The sequence below is a fragment of the Biomphalaria glabrata genome, chromosome 4 (assembly GCF_947242115.1).
Source record: "Biomphalaria glabrata chromosome 4, xgBioGlab47.1, whole genome shotgun sequence".
Taxonomy (NCBI): domain Eukaryota; kingdom Metazoa; phylum Mollusca; class Gastropoda; family Planorbidae; genus Biomphalaria; species Biomphalaria glabrata.
Window position 1 is genome coordinate 29,828,815 of NC_074714.1, and position 14,129 is coordinate 29,842,943.

The 14,129-nt window shown below is 42.3% G+C and overlaps 2 protein-coding genes across 3 annotated transcripts in view; one reads left to right on the forward strand and one right to left on the reverse strand.

The window, feature by feature from the left end:
- The window catches only part of LOC106054088 (tyrosine-protein kinase receptor TYRO3-like), a 109,414-nt gene that overhangs the window by 43,997 nt on the left and 51,288 nt on the right, over positions 1-14,129 (forward strand). The gene's annotated exons all lie outside the window — the stretch shown is intronic.
- LOC129925624 (uncharacterized) lies at positions 8,793-12,025 on the reverse strand. The gene is made up of 2 exons (XM_056025246.1): positions 9,314-12,025; positions 8,793-8,877 (listed from the first exon to the last, which is right to left on the reverse strand). The coding sequence occupies exon 1, from the start codon at positions 11,773-11,775 to the stop codon at positions 9,562-9,564; it is 2,214 nt and encodes a 737-aa protein (XP_055881221.1). The 5' UTR covers positions 11,776-12,025; the 3' UTR covers positions 8,793-8,877; positions 9,314-9,561.

The following is a 14,129-nucleotide window of genomic DNA, read 5'->3' on the forward strand; positions in this document are numbered from 1 at the left end:
TTCCAGACCATGCAGATTTCTTTACCGGTGTTTCTGAAACATTTCCAGTACTACAATTTGAAAGAAACTCAGAAAGCAACAACATTGACAGCACCAAGTTTCATCATCCGTCCACTCAAGGGGCAACTTTTCTTCAGAAAGGAACAAATGAACTTCTTCAACATTGCTTTATGGATCGATTGAACTCGGACCTGTTCAGTCATTGCTCTATTGAACATTATAACGCAAAGCATTCTGCTACCATTGTTCTACAGCGTCAAAGTTCATCAACCAGAAAATTGAGTTTTGGTTTCGGACAGTTCTTATTTTCACCAAACTCAAACGCGGTTCAATCAGACATTATTTGTAAGATCAATATAACATGGAGACAACAGCTTCATTAACTGAAAGACCTTTTCTTGAAGTTTAGAAAACGCGCACACACATCCATGACGGCAACTCAGAAGGGTTCCGAACTTCACACTTACATTTTATATATGTACTATAGTATATTTAGTGTCACTTGATTCACTTTCATTCATACTCGTCAAGGAAGAACAATATCCAGTTATACTTAATCAATTAATAAATTTGTCTACTCATTTTTCACAGGAGTTCTATATCAGATTATGTTACATTTATTTTAGCACCAAGCAACCCACTGAGGAAGGTCACTCATTCAAGATACTTTGTTTATTATGTTTCAGCATCATTGCATATGACATGCATTAGTCATCTTAATTTTTAAATCATGTGCATTTTATTTCAGGTATTTTATCTCAGGTCGAATATTATTGCATATATCCTATTATAATAGTACAGATACATGACATATAATTGAAAATTTTCATTGCTTCACACATGTTGAGATTTGTATTACATTTAGTATCATTATTCAGAAGATTGTCATGTACTATCACAATTATTTTTCTATGTCAATTTTTCATATGCAATATATTTGTTCCATGTACACATTTTCACATTAGTACTATTACCCGAATGAGTTATAATGTCATAATTATTTTTTATATTTCAAAATGATGACATTTTTCATGTATTATACGCATTTTTATTACCATACAAATGCTTAAGATAGCGGGGGGTACTATGTCACGTACACTGTAACAGCCAAGGTCTGCCGGCAAGGTCAACTACCTCGGGAAAAACCAGCCTTGTATTACTTTCATTTTCGAAATGAACTTCATTGGTTTAGAAAGTTAATTGTTGTACATTGGGTTGCATTTATTGGTCAGATCTCAACCAAGCGGCAATGAGATATGAGTCACATGGCAATTCGCCCAAAGCTTTGTATTTTCTTTATATTTTCTAGTCAGTCTTGTACGGAAGGTGTTAGTGTAAACATGTACTAAAGTCTTGTCTCGGAAGTTGTAGTATTAACATCTAACTTGTACGTAACGTGAAATTGAGAATATATATTTTATTTGTATCAAGACTCAGATATACTATTGTGTAGATTCAATTCAAGTACATTTTAACCATTGTAACTATTTGTGAATAGTGTTTTCAAGTTATTAATTAAAGTAATTGTTTTGGACGAAGAGAAGTTTCTTCATTGAATTTAGATCGTACTTAGATCATATTTGTCAAGTTGTAACTCCTAGACCTAGATGATCCTCTTATCAATTGGCAACATTCTGTATGATCGTATTATCAACATAGATCTGTCTACTTCTATACGATCATCTTATCGAAAGATCATTTCAAGATCCTCGGCAATCACGACCATTGATGGTACAATATAGTTCAAGTCTGATTGTGACAGTGGCACCATCTTAGATTGTGACATCAACACCATTGATGATCGTGACATATATCTTTCCACTGAAATACTATGCAATACAATAGAAACATTCCAGACCCTATAAAAACATAGGTATATCTAATCATTGTAGATGTTAATAACTAAAAAGACAAACATTACAAAAATAAGAAAATAAATAAATTCATTTAAAAGGGTTTTTATTTTGTGACCAAAGGGAAACGTTTCTTCGTTACGGCCTTGAATGAAAGAGAGGTCGTTAACGAAATCACCAATTTAATACTCAGTCAATAACATTTGTTATTGTAATTTATAAAATAACTTAGGTATGATAATAATATTTATAAATCTCCGTACCCTGTGTTGTTATGTTGTCAGTTGCCTTAACAATACAATATTATTGGCCATAGGCGTTTGGGGTTTAACCCCCCTAAATGACCCCCCCCCGCAGGGGGGAGGGGTCGGAAATTAGTGACTGATATTTGCTTTGATTCTGTTTATTTTAGGTGTGATTTTAATACTAAACCATCACTTGCTCCAGCGCAGCCAAGGGGATTTTGAGTTTAAAACCCCCTACCAGTGGGTTTTGCAGTCAAATCTAACTCTTCTATAAAACAAAAACCAAAAAAAAAAAAAAAAGAATGCAAACGACAATCCCCAAAGTCCAAGAGCATAACTAAGGAAGATTTTGATTTTAACCCCCCCCCTCGAAATTTACTATAAACCCCCTCTTTAATAAAAGACTATCCATCCATACATCAGTCACCTTCAGTGAAGTCCAGTAGGGAATCGGCGTCTACGCGGGCGCCATTATCCCGTTGGCCGTTAGAAAGGCTTTTACCCAACAACCATCACGAGTCCTGCCTGAGGACTCCAAGCGGTAGACAGCCATGTTGGTTGAATGGGCTAAAACCAGGCCGTGCCCCGTACACAGCGCACCGTCCCCATTCCTGGACCCCACCGTGACCTCCGTCGAAGGCGCCGACCCCACTCGCTACAAGTGGCTGAGAAAAATGCTGGAGTTTGTCTCATATTCCTATAATGTAACCGTCACTGTTCCGTGCAGAGACCACCACTCCAGCTATCGGGATACTGATGACGGCCCCCTTTGTGGAACGGCGTGGCGGACTTTTTGGACTGGTGTGCGGGCTACTTGTTCCATCCCTACCCCGAGTGAGATGAAAAAAAAGCTCATCCAGGGGGTCCCGCAAGAGCCTGGTTCGCTACTCGTACTTAGCCTATGTAGTTCCACTAATAGACGTTTCCGCCGGAGGCGCCACGCTGAGGCGACGGGTAGCTGGAATACTCCGGTACATCAGTCACCAGATTCTATGAGCGTATCCAAGAGAGGTTTTGTGTTTAAAACCCCATCCAGCGAGGTTTATAGCTAAATATATAAAAAATGCAAACTATACACTCAAAATTCTATGAGTGTAGCCAAAGGGTTTTTGAGTTTAAACCCCTCTTCAGTGGGATTTGTAGGTAAAAATACCTCTTTAATATAGCAAAAAAAGCAAATTACACACTCAAAAGTTGCCTCCCTTCAATTATTACAATCAATATATATATATTGTTAGGTTCTTCACTATCAGGCCTTCTGCAAACACTGCTAAACACAACAGCACATCTAACACAAGAACTTGACAACAAGAGCTTCAATAAACAAGGTGGCGGTTTATTTACAATTACATGAAAAGCCAATACAACACAATTGCTTTCTTGTACCATAGAACTACAAGTCTTTCTCTGTCTACTTCTAGACTCGTACAGCTACAATTTCAAGGACTCACTTTGTAGCACACAGTCCTTACTGCTTGCTGTCCTGGATTCTACTCTCTATTGTTACACACTGTCGCTAGTCAGTGAAGGCTCTTGATCACATGACCACAACATGGGTCATATTTGCGTGAACTAGCAGTAATGTCCCTTGTTCAACAGCCTTCACCTGTGTGATTGGCCTGAAGCGAGTGTGTCAGTAGGCCGCACACACATTAATCTTTTCAGTCTGCCACTAGGGTTATAACACTGCCCCCTCCTTAGATCTGTCCGTCCCGGGTAGATCCAGCTTCACCATAGTACTTGTTGAGTCTGTCGATGTGGACGACCTTCAGTTTTGACCTTGGGCTCTTCTGTATTCGATACACGACATCGTTGATTCTTTTTACCACGCGGTAGGGTCCTTCCCAGTCTGTTTGAAGTTTTGGGGACTTTTCGTCTTTGTGGGTTGTACAGCCAAACTAGATCGTTCTCATGAAATCAGAGGCATTGGCCCGTTTGTCGTACTTTGTCTTCACCTGGTCACTGTTGATCTTGATGTTTCTGCGGGCTAGAGTGTGAGTTTTCTCCATCCGTTTTCGGAGATTTGCGACATAGTCTGTCGAAGAGGCTGGCACATCTCCCGGAATCCCGAATAGCAAGTCACACGATAGTTGCAGCTCTCGGCCGAAAAACATCGTTGCTGGAGTGTAACCGGTAGTGCTGTGAATCGATCCTCTATATGCCATAAGGGACATTGGTATATACTTGTCCCAGTCATCTTGACGTTCATCGACGACTTTCGACAGGTGTTGTTCCAGTGTTCGGTTAAATCGTTCCACCATTCCGTCTGACTGGGGGTGTAGAGGGGTTGTGCGTGTCTTTTCGATGCCGAGTACCTGGTACATCTCTTGGAAGATCTTGGATTCGATGTTTCGGCCTTGGTCGGAGTGTAACTCCCTAGGAGCGCCGAATCGGCTGATCCAATTTTCCACAAGTGTTTCCGCTATGGTGGTGGCCTCTTGGTTTGGTATCGCATACGCTTCAGGCCACTTAGTAAAATAGTCGATCGCCACTAGAACGTACTTGTTTCCTCTCTGGGACTCAGGGAACGGTCCGGCTACATCGATCGCTATTCTTTCGAAGGGATTACCGACGTTGTATTGCTGCATACGGCCCCTCGTTCCCCTTTTCCGGCCCTTTGCTGCTGCACATACGTCGCACATTCGGCACCACTCTTCTACATCATCTCGGTAGCCGAACCAGTAAAACCGCTGGCGTACTTTTTCAAAGGTCTTGTTGACACATAAATGCGACCCACTGGAATTATTATGGATTTCTTGCAGCACCTCAGCAACTCTCACTTTGGGCAGCAACATCTGTAAGCGATAGCATGTCCCATCTGCCGTTTCCCAGACCCTCTTGAGAAATCCATTGTCAATTTTAAGTGAGTCCCATTGCGCCCAATATGCCTTGGTAACAGCTCCTTTATCAGAAAGGTGATGCCATTCCGGTCTTTGCCCGTATTCCTTCATAAGCAGAATGGGAGCCAGATCTTCATCTTTTAACTGGTCTTCTCGGATTCTTTCGTCAGACCATGACCCGGAAGCTTGTACACCAAGACGTTGGCAACCAATGATTACTTCCTTTTCTTCAACCTTGCTGCAGTGTTTACATTCCATTCTGTAAGGTCGTCGAGACAGCGCATCAGCATTCTGGTGAGTTTGTCCTTTTCGGTGCTGTGTCTCGAAGTCATAGGTTTGCAAACGTTCAATCCACCTGGCGACTTGTCCTTCAGGACTTTTAAATGACAACAGCCATTGTAAAGCAGCGTGATCTGTCCTAAGGATAAATTTTGCCCATATAAGTATTTGTGGAAATGTTGTATGGCATCCACAACTGCCAGTAGCTCACGTCTTGTAACACAGTAGTTTCTCTCGGCTTTGGACAAGCTTCGATAAAGTAATCTATAACCCTCTCAGTTCCATCTACCTTTTGGGATAAGACAGCGCCTATTCCAGTATTACTCGCATCGGTGTCAAGTAAGAACGTCTCGCCTGGTATCTGCTAGGCCAGAATGGGGGATGAAACAAGAGCCTTTTTAAGTCTCTCAAAGGCCTCATGACTTTCTTGTGTCCAAATAAACGGCCGCTTTGGTTCTGTCATTTGATGAAGGGCACTACAGAGGATAGAGAAGTTTGGCACGAAACGTCTGTAATACATGCAGAGTCCAAGAAAGCTTCTTAACTCCTGGATATTAGCGAGAATCGGCCATCCATTTACGGCTTCCACTTAACCCCTCCTTCGACACGATGTGCGCAAGGTCCTTGACGCTTCTTCTGAACAAGGAGCACTTCTTTGGATTCAATTTCATTCCAGCGTTTCTGATTCGTTCAAACACTTCCTTCAGGTTTGCAAGATGTTCCTCGAAGGTCCTGCCTATGACGATAATGTCATCTAGGTAAACAAGACATGTGGTCCAGTTGAGTCCTCTTAGCACATGCTCCATTAGTCTTTCAAAGGTGGCTGTGGCGTTGCAGAGGCCAAAAAGCATCACGGTTAATTGCCAGAGACCATTACCAGCAGAAAAGGCCGTTTTATCTCTGTCTTCGGGGTGTAGTAACCGCTCTTCAGGTCAAGGGTGGAAAAAATCTGCGACCCAGCAAGTGTGTCCCATGTGTCGTCAATCCTTGGAAGCGGATAGCTGTCCTTGTGTGTGGCGTCATTTAATAATCTATAGTCGACACTAAATCGCGTGGATCCATCTTTCTTCTTTACCAAGACGATGGGTGAGCACCAAGGACTGTTGGATGGTTCAACAACCCCCAGCTGCCTCATTCTTTCTATCATGTCCATAGCTTCCTGGTGTTTTGCTAGCGGCAGGAGACGTGGTTGCTGTCGGATAGGCCTTGTGTTTCCTGTGTCTATTCGATGCTGGATCAGATTTGTTCGCCCAAAGTCCATGTCATCAGATGGCAATATGTCAGAAAACTCTCTGAGGAATTGTTTTGCGTTGGTGTACTGTTCTTTCGACAAGATCGTTTTGACTTCTGCCAGAAGTTTAGTAACCTGTGGTTCACTAGGCTTGACTATTCCGTCGGGGTTTTCACTGCTACAGTTTCTTTTCATCTCAAGAGCATGGCAACCAGCGATGGTGCTACCTTCCAGTAAATGTTTCTCCACTGTGCCGAGGTTAATAATTCTTACGGGTACCTTTTGGTCTTTCCCAATCGTGACTAGTGTCTTTCCTACTGCTATCCCATTGTGGTTGGTGTCCAAACTTTCTACCAGCGCTGTTCTTGTCGTGGGATAGTCGTCCTCAATTTTCCCCCAAATGATCATTTCAGACTTAGCAGGCAAGGTCGTATTTTCTACCAACTTAACCCTTCTGATTCGACCATCTTCTTCATTCTCGTCGCCAAGCAAGGGTACTTCGAGGTCCCCACATTGTAAAGTGCCTCCGCCGATATTCAAGGAAAAGCCATATTTCAGCATGAAGTCGAGCCCTATTATGCAGTCATCTGTGACGTCAGCAATCAGGAATTCGTGTTCGAATGACTGATTCCCGATCTCGACTGTTATGTCAATCAGGCCTTTTATGGGCATCAGTTCTCCACTGGCTGTTTTCAACGAGTAGGCCCTAACTGGCGTTTTCTTGCTACTGTCCACTTTATCCGTCCGGATGACTGATCGTGAGGCACCAGTATCAAGGAGGAAGTAATAGTTTTGACATCCAATTTTCCCGATGACTTTCAGACTCTTACTCTTGTCCTAGCACGGCGACCGGGATGATGGTTGTAGGGGCTCTCTTTCTCTGTGTCGCCGGGTTCCTCCCCTTGAAGCCGGCGGGTGCTAGTTTCCCTGGTAGCCCCGGGAACTTGGTCGTGCATACCTTTCTGGTCTGTGATGGGTTCCGGTTTCTGGAAATCTTCTAGTGCAGCTTCTTTGTATATGACCGAGTTCACCACAATTCCAGCATCGTACAGGAGCCCTAGGTTGATTTTCTATTATCTGGTTTGTTCGTCGTTCATCTAGTGCCTCTGTCACCCTTCTAACAAGTTGTGCAAATTCTTCCTCTTTAACTTCCAACTTTCGGCCTTGATTGCTCCCAGATGCGTCTTTAGCGGCTTCGTATGAGAGAGCGTATACGAGGGCTTCGCTGGCCTTACGTCTACCACTAACTCTGGTGGCTTTCTTCAACTCGGGGTCTCGAAGCGCATCAATGAAGGCGTCTGTGATAATGACTTCCAGAAAATCTTGTGCGGCGGTTGGGTAGGCCAGATGTGCGAGGCGTTCGATGTCTGTCTCTAGTTCCTGTAGTGTTTCATCGGGGCGCTGTTTTCGGGTCTTCAGTTGCACTCAATGAACTTCTTGCAGATGTTCATCTCCGTATCGGAGTTCCATAGCCTGTACGAGAGCGGCGAAGTCTTGCTGGTTTGTTAAGGACTGAAGCAATTCGGAGGCCTTTTCCCTTAAAGATAACACAAGGGCAGTTGCTTTCTCCTCCTCGCTGTTCCATTTGTTAACTTTAGACGCTGCGTCAAATTGCTTCTTGTACACTGACCAGGACACGAAATCATCAAATACGGGGGGCTTCATTTTTCCGGAGACTTCAGGCACAAATGACGTCATATTTGCTTCCGGTGCATTAGTGTGCTTACTTGCGTTTTTATTTCTTCGATTGCCTTCTCCACTGCGTCGACTCTCTGATTCATCTGCTCGTCAATGTTGGTGATTCTCGACTCCAAAGTATGTATTCGTTTGTTCATGGCCCATAACTCGGTTTTAATTCCCGAGTCCATGGCGTCTATCTTGTCATTGGTGTTTTCTAGCCCCGAGTTCATCTGTTCTCGCATAGAACCGATCTCATCACGAACAGCTGCCATCTGCTCCTTACTACTGGTGATCTCTTCTTGCATAGAACCGATCTCCTTACGAACAGCTGCCAACTGTTGTTGCATATCCGGTTCGACAAAAAGATATGTGTCCGGATCTGCTTTTTCCTTCATCAGCTCTTCCCGAAGGCGTGCTTGTAAAGTTTCTTTATTTCCGCTCGTCTTCTGATCTCGATCACGGAGTTCTTGCCTCAAATCCTTCACAAGGAGTTGGTCTAGCGTTTTCTTAGTAGCCATAGCAGATCCCACTTCTGACACCAGTGTTACGTTCTTCTCTATCAGGCCTTCTGCAAACACTGCTAAACACAACAGCACATCTAACACAAAAACTTGACAACAAGAGCTTCAATAAACAAGGTGGCGGTTTATTTACAATTACATGTGTGGTGGGTTCGACACAGAATTATAACAACCAAAATGACGAAGCAAGTCAGGAGGCTTATTATAAGTTTAATGTACACAAAAAACCTGCCAAGGCAAACATACAACATGATTACTAACGAGCATAAAATAAACATAATTATATGGTCTAAATGAACAGACCAATTTGTAAAAAAAATGTAAACACAACATCAGGTATAAATACTAGATCAAGCAAAAACAAAAAAGAAAATCTTATAGTGTGAACCAATCATCTCTTTTATGAACATAAGAGAGATATGGAACACCACCAAACATTAATAAAATAAATGACAAAGTAATTAATAAAAAATAAATCAAATAGTTCTATAGAAAACTAACATACATTGAAGAGCTTCGCTCTTACCTTTTCTTACAAAAACTATGACAATTAAATAGAACAAAGGTAGTCCGACAATGAGGACAAAACCTGGGTAGCAATATGATATATATAAAAAATAAACAAGAATATGTGATGTACAAGAAACAGTAAAAATGTGTTTACCTGCAGCCTTGGTCAAAACAATGAACTTAGGACAAACACAGCAGGATCAGACAAGGTGGTATTGGAGTAGGTGCGTAGCAGCAAGTTTCAATCGAGGACACCAGCAGGAAAAGGAATTCAGCTACCGGGGCAGAGGTCAACTTGACCCTTTGCTGACCGGTGCCTGGTCAAGTTGAGCCGACCTGTATATTATGTCCTCCCCACTACAGAGCCCCTAGCTTGAAACGACCCGTCTCGGGGCGTTTAGCCTAGTACGTTTCTGGAAACAGAAACAACTGTTTCTTCTCCGAACAGCCATTTTCTTGGACACCATATATGTTTCCGGACTGTAGTGTACTTGAACTTTGGATTCTACAGGGTGGCCTATCAGGTTTCTCTTTGTATGAAGAATGTAGCTGGTGCTGTGGGCTTTCCATCTGGTAATCAAGGACACTAAAATCTGTCATAGATGTTTGGGAACCTGATGGTAGTGCGGTAGTGAGGGGTGAACCAAAAAGTCTCTGTTGCTGGTGGCACTGTTTGTTTCTCCTGAATGAATATGGTCTGCAGAACTTATCAATCCGGGACTTGCATGACTGACAAGCCTCAAACTTTCCGTCTCTGGATGTAGAGCCTGGTTGGGTAAGGTGACTTGCACCACGGGTGTGAATGCGCCTAGCCTGTTTATTGGCCCGTTGTCCTACTTGGTTGACTTGAGGTGAAATGGCAAGTTTGCTCCTGCTAACTAATTCGGAGGGGTGAGACTTGACTGTTTCTCTCGCAACCTGCAGGGCCTCTCTACATTGAGAGCTAACATTAATAGGCAGGTGTGATGGCGTCATATCTCTTATAGTGTGCTTGGATTTAAAAACGTCTTGGGTGTCTCTTACTCCTTGTTGAGAGGATGCGGTTAGATGCACTGAAGGCAACTTAATATTGGAGTTTTGGGGAATTTCCAGCTTTATAAATCTTGATCCAAGTACAATGTCATACAATGAGGATTCTAAAACAGCAGCTGTAATAGTACTATGGACAAATCGGGACTTGACATGCACTTTAGCAAGAGGTACTGTTTTGGGTGGGATGTCTAAGTCAAGAGATTGAAGGGTCACTGATACATCCATAATGTCTTCAGGTCTTACAAAAGATCTACTGACAATAGCATCAAAAGAACAGCCAGAGTCTAATAGACATTTAGCCCTACGTCCATTGATTAGCACTTCCTCTTCAACTTGCGGATTACGTCCAGATGAAGATGGGTTGTTTGTGTATCCAGGAAAAAGGGCAGCAATTGTGTGGATTGGCTGTGATCTGCATTCATACAAATTGTGTGAGCGGCTGTTGTGAAAATTACACCATTTTCCTAACTTCTGCCTTTTAGGTATTGTGGGTGGATTTTCTGAAACAGGGGGCAATAGACCATTGACAGAACAACCAATAGCACTTGAGTGAATCAGAGTTTCAGGTTGTGATAATTCCAGACATTGATTCGCCACATGTCCAGACTTCCAGCAGTTGATGCAGACTGGTGCTCCATCCTCAGCATATGGGAAGAATCCCCTACTTGTTTGCGCCCAAATCAGTCCTGCAGGTGCTGTGGGGCGGTTAACTGCCCACTGAACTTGGTGACTTGTCCGTGTTTGGGGGAGAGGCTGGTCGGGGTATGGGCTGCTCTGCCCATTTGCTTGTGGAGTGTGCTGTAAAGCCTCCAATAACTCCCCAAACCTGTTCAATTGGGAACTTACCAGTTCACACCACTGGTTTTGTAGTTGGGAGTTTCCTCGGTCCTGGCTTTCCCATTTGAGGGCCTGGTTTCTAACTGCAATGAATGTTATTGCTGGTTCCTCCTCCACCAGTCTCAGCAGTTCCCTACGTAGTGCAGAGTCGTTCAGCCCGTGGACGAATTGATCCCTCAGCCTTGCCTCGCTGAAGCACTCAACTCTCTCCCGCCTTTGTTGGCTTACCGCCACCGAATGTTCGCAGAAGAGCCGGTGTGAGAAGTCTCGAAGGGACTCTGCTATCTGTTGACGTGATCTCAGGAAGACCACCTCAGCTTCTCGCACTGGCATAGTCTGGGCAAACGCCTCAAGGAGGGTTTCCAACAAGGCTTCTGGGTCACTCTTTGTCTTTGAGGCCTGCAAATCGAGCTCCTTCCTGGCGGGGCCGCTGACATTGCTCATAATGACTGCCACCTTTTCCTGTGCAGAATAAGGCCTGAGCTCCCATGCCTCTCTTATTTCCCTTGCAAAGTCCTCAGCCGTTGGCTCATCTGCAGTGCCCCTACCACTGAACTGGCGCACCCGCTTTGTCTGTTCCGAGATTATGAGAGGCCGTTGGCAGGCCAGTTTCAGGGCCTCTAACTGAGCCCGGAGGGCAGCGACTTCAGTTTGGTCCACTCCTGCTCCTCCTTCTGGCTCTCCTTCGCTGCCCAAAGGACCGACCTCACCCCAATCCACTGCATTGTGTTTTGTCCTGTTCTCCATTGGCTGCAGGTTTTTTGTTTAATACAATTATACTCTAACTTAATACAATTATATACTTTAAATAATAACTACCTAAACTACCCTGAAAGAAAAAAAAAAAACAACCGGAATATCTCAAATGGTACAATATAATAAAAAAAGTACTTGTTCAGCTTCTGACTTGATTGCAAGGTTCCGAAGGCTCCACTTATCGTCTGAAAGGGAGGTCTGGTAGACTCTTTCTTCGGATCCCACTTCTGACACCAAAAAATTCTGTGGTGGGTTCGACACAGAATTATAACAACCAAAATGACGAAGCAAGTCAGGAGGCTTATTATAAGTTTAATGTACACAAAAAACCTGCCAAGGCAAACATACAACATGATTACTAACGAGCATAAAATAAACATAATTATATGGTCTAAATGAACAGACCAATTTGTAAAAAAAATGTAAACACAACATCAGGTATAAATACTAGATCAAGCAAAAACAAAAAAGAAAATCTTATAGTGTGAACCAATCATCTCTTTTATGAACATAAGAGAGATATGGAACACCACCAAACATTAATAAAATAAATGACAAAGTAATTAATAAAAAATAAATCAAATAGTTCTATAGAAAACTAACATACATTGAAGAGCTTCGCTCTTACCTTTTCTTACAAAAACTATGACAATTAAATAGAACAAAGGTAGTCCGACAATGAGGACAAAACCTGGGTAGCAATATGATATATATAAAAAATAAACAAGAATATGTGATGTACAAGAAACAGTAAAAATGTGTTTACCTGCAGCCTTGGTCAAAACAATGAACTTAGGACAAACACAGCAGGATCAGACAAGGTGGTATTGGAGTAGGTGCGTAGCAGCAAGTTTCAATCGAGGACACCAGCAGGAAAAGGAATTCAGCTACCGGGGCAGAGGTCAACTTGACCCTTTGCTGACCGGTGCCTGGTCAAGTTGAGCCGACCTGTATATTATGTCCTCCCCACTACACATGAAAAGCCAATACAACACAATTGCTTTCTTGTACCATAGAACTGCCTGCTAAACACTACAAGTCTTTCTCTGTCTACTTCTAGACTCGTACAGCTACAATTTCAAGGACTCACTTTGTAGCACACAGTCCTTACTGCTTGCTGTCCTGGACTCTACTCTCTATTGTTACACACTGTCGCTAGTCAGTGAAGGCTCTTGATCACATGACCACAACATGGGTCATATTTGCGTGAACTAGCAGTAATGTCCCTTGTTCAACAGCCCTTGACCTGTGTGATTGGCCTGAATCATGTGTGTCAGTAGGCCGCACACACATTAACTCTTTCAGTCCGCCACTAGGGTTATAACAATATATATATATATATATATATATATATATATATATATATTTATATATATCATGAACGTAGACGGGGGGGGGGGGAGGGGAGGGGGTTTGGGGTTCAAACAAACTCGAAATTCTATGAGCGTAGCAAAAGGGGTTTCTGAATTAAAAACGGGGTTTGAATCTAAAAAATACCTCTTCAATATAAAAAAAAGCAAATTACACACTCAAAATGCTATGAACGTAGCCAAATGGGGTTTTGAGTTTGAACCCCTTTCAAAGTAGTTTGATGCTAAAAAATACCTCTTCAATATAAAACAAGATTACAAAAAGAGTTTGTGTTACACAAACTCAGAGGCGGCCCCCGTCGAAGTCGGATCCCTGTCGGATCTGCATATTCGCAAATAATATTCAAGAGGTGATTTAATTTTGATGTAAAATGTTTTACACGTTTCGGATGTTCCTTCAGAGTTGAAGATAATTACTTCCTAGTCCAAACCTCCCGCAGGACGACGGGGGATGGGAGCGGGAAGGGTTTGAACCCTGGGCCATCCATAAATCTGAACGACAGTCCAGCGCGCAAACCGCACGACCAGGCAGCCATCCGATGGTCAAAAGTAATAATGTTTCAAAGATTCAATTGCCGTAAATTTAAATTTAAATTTAATAAAAAAATAGTAGATTAGTTTTAGTATATTAAAACATTACAATATTGATCAAAACGTTTGGAAATGAAAATCTACACTTTTTTTTTACACTTTAAGTTTAGAAATTGAAATTCTACATCTTAATCTAGTCTATTTTAGTCTAAACTAGATCTAGAAATTCTAGATCTAGACTCTAAAATAATTTTAATTAGAATATAAATCCAGATCTAGATATACTGTAATAAAAATCTAGATCTAGTTTAAAAAATCTAGATTAGATCTAAATCAAGATATCATTCCTTTTTTAAACGCGAGTCACATAACGAGGCTTAATAAACATTACTATACCGAGTTCTTTTTTCATTTCATTTGAAGAATTAATTCCATATAACGTCA

What these genes read in the sequence shown, in the direction of transcription:
- LOC129925624 (XM_056025246.1), bottom strand. Translation starts at nt 11,775, where the DNA reads ATGGAGAACAGGACAAAACACAATGCAGTGGATTGGGGTGAGGTCGGT.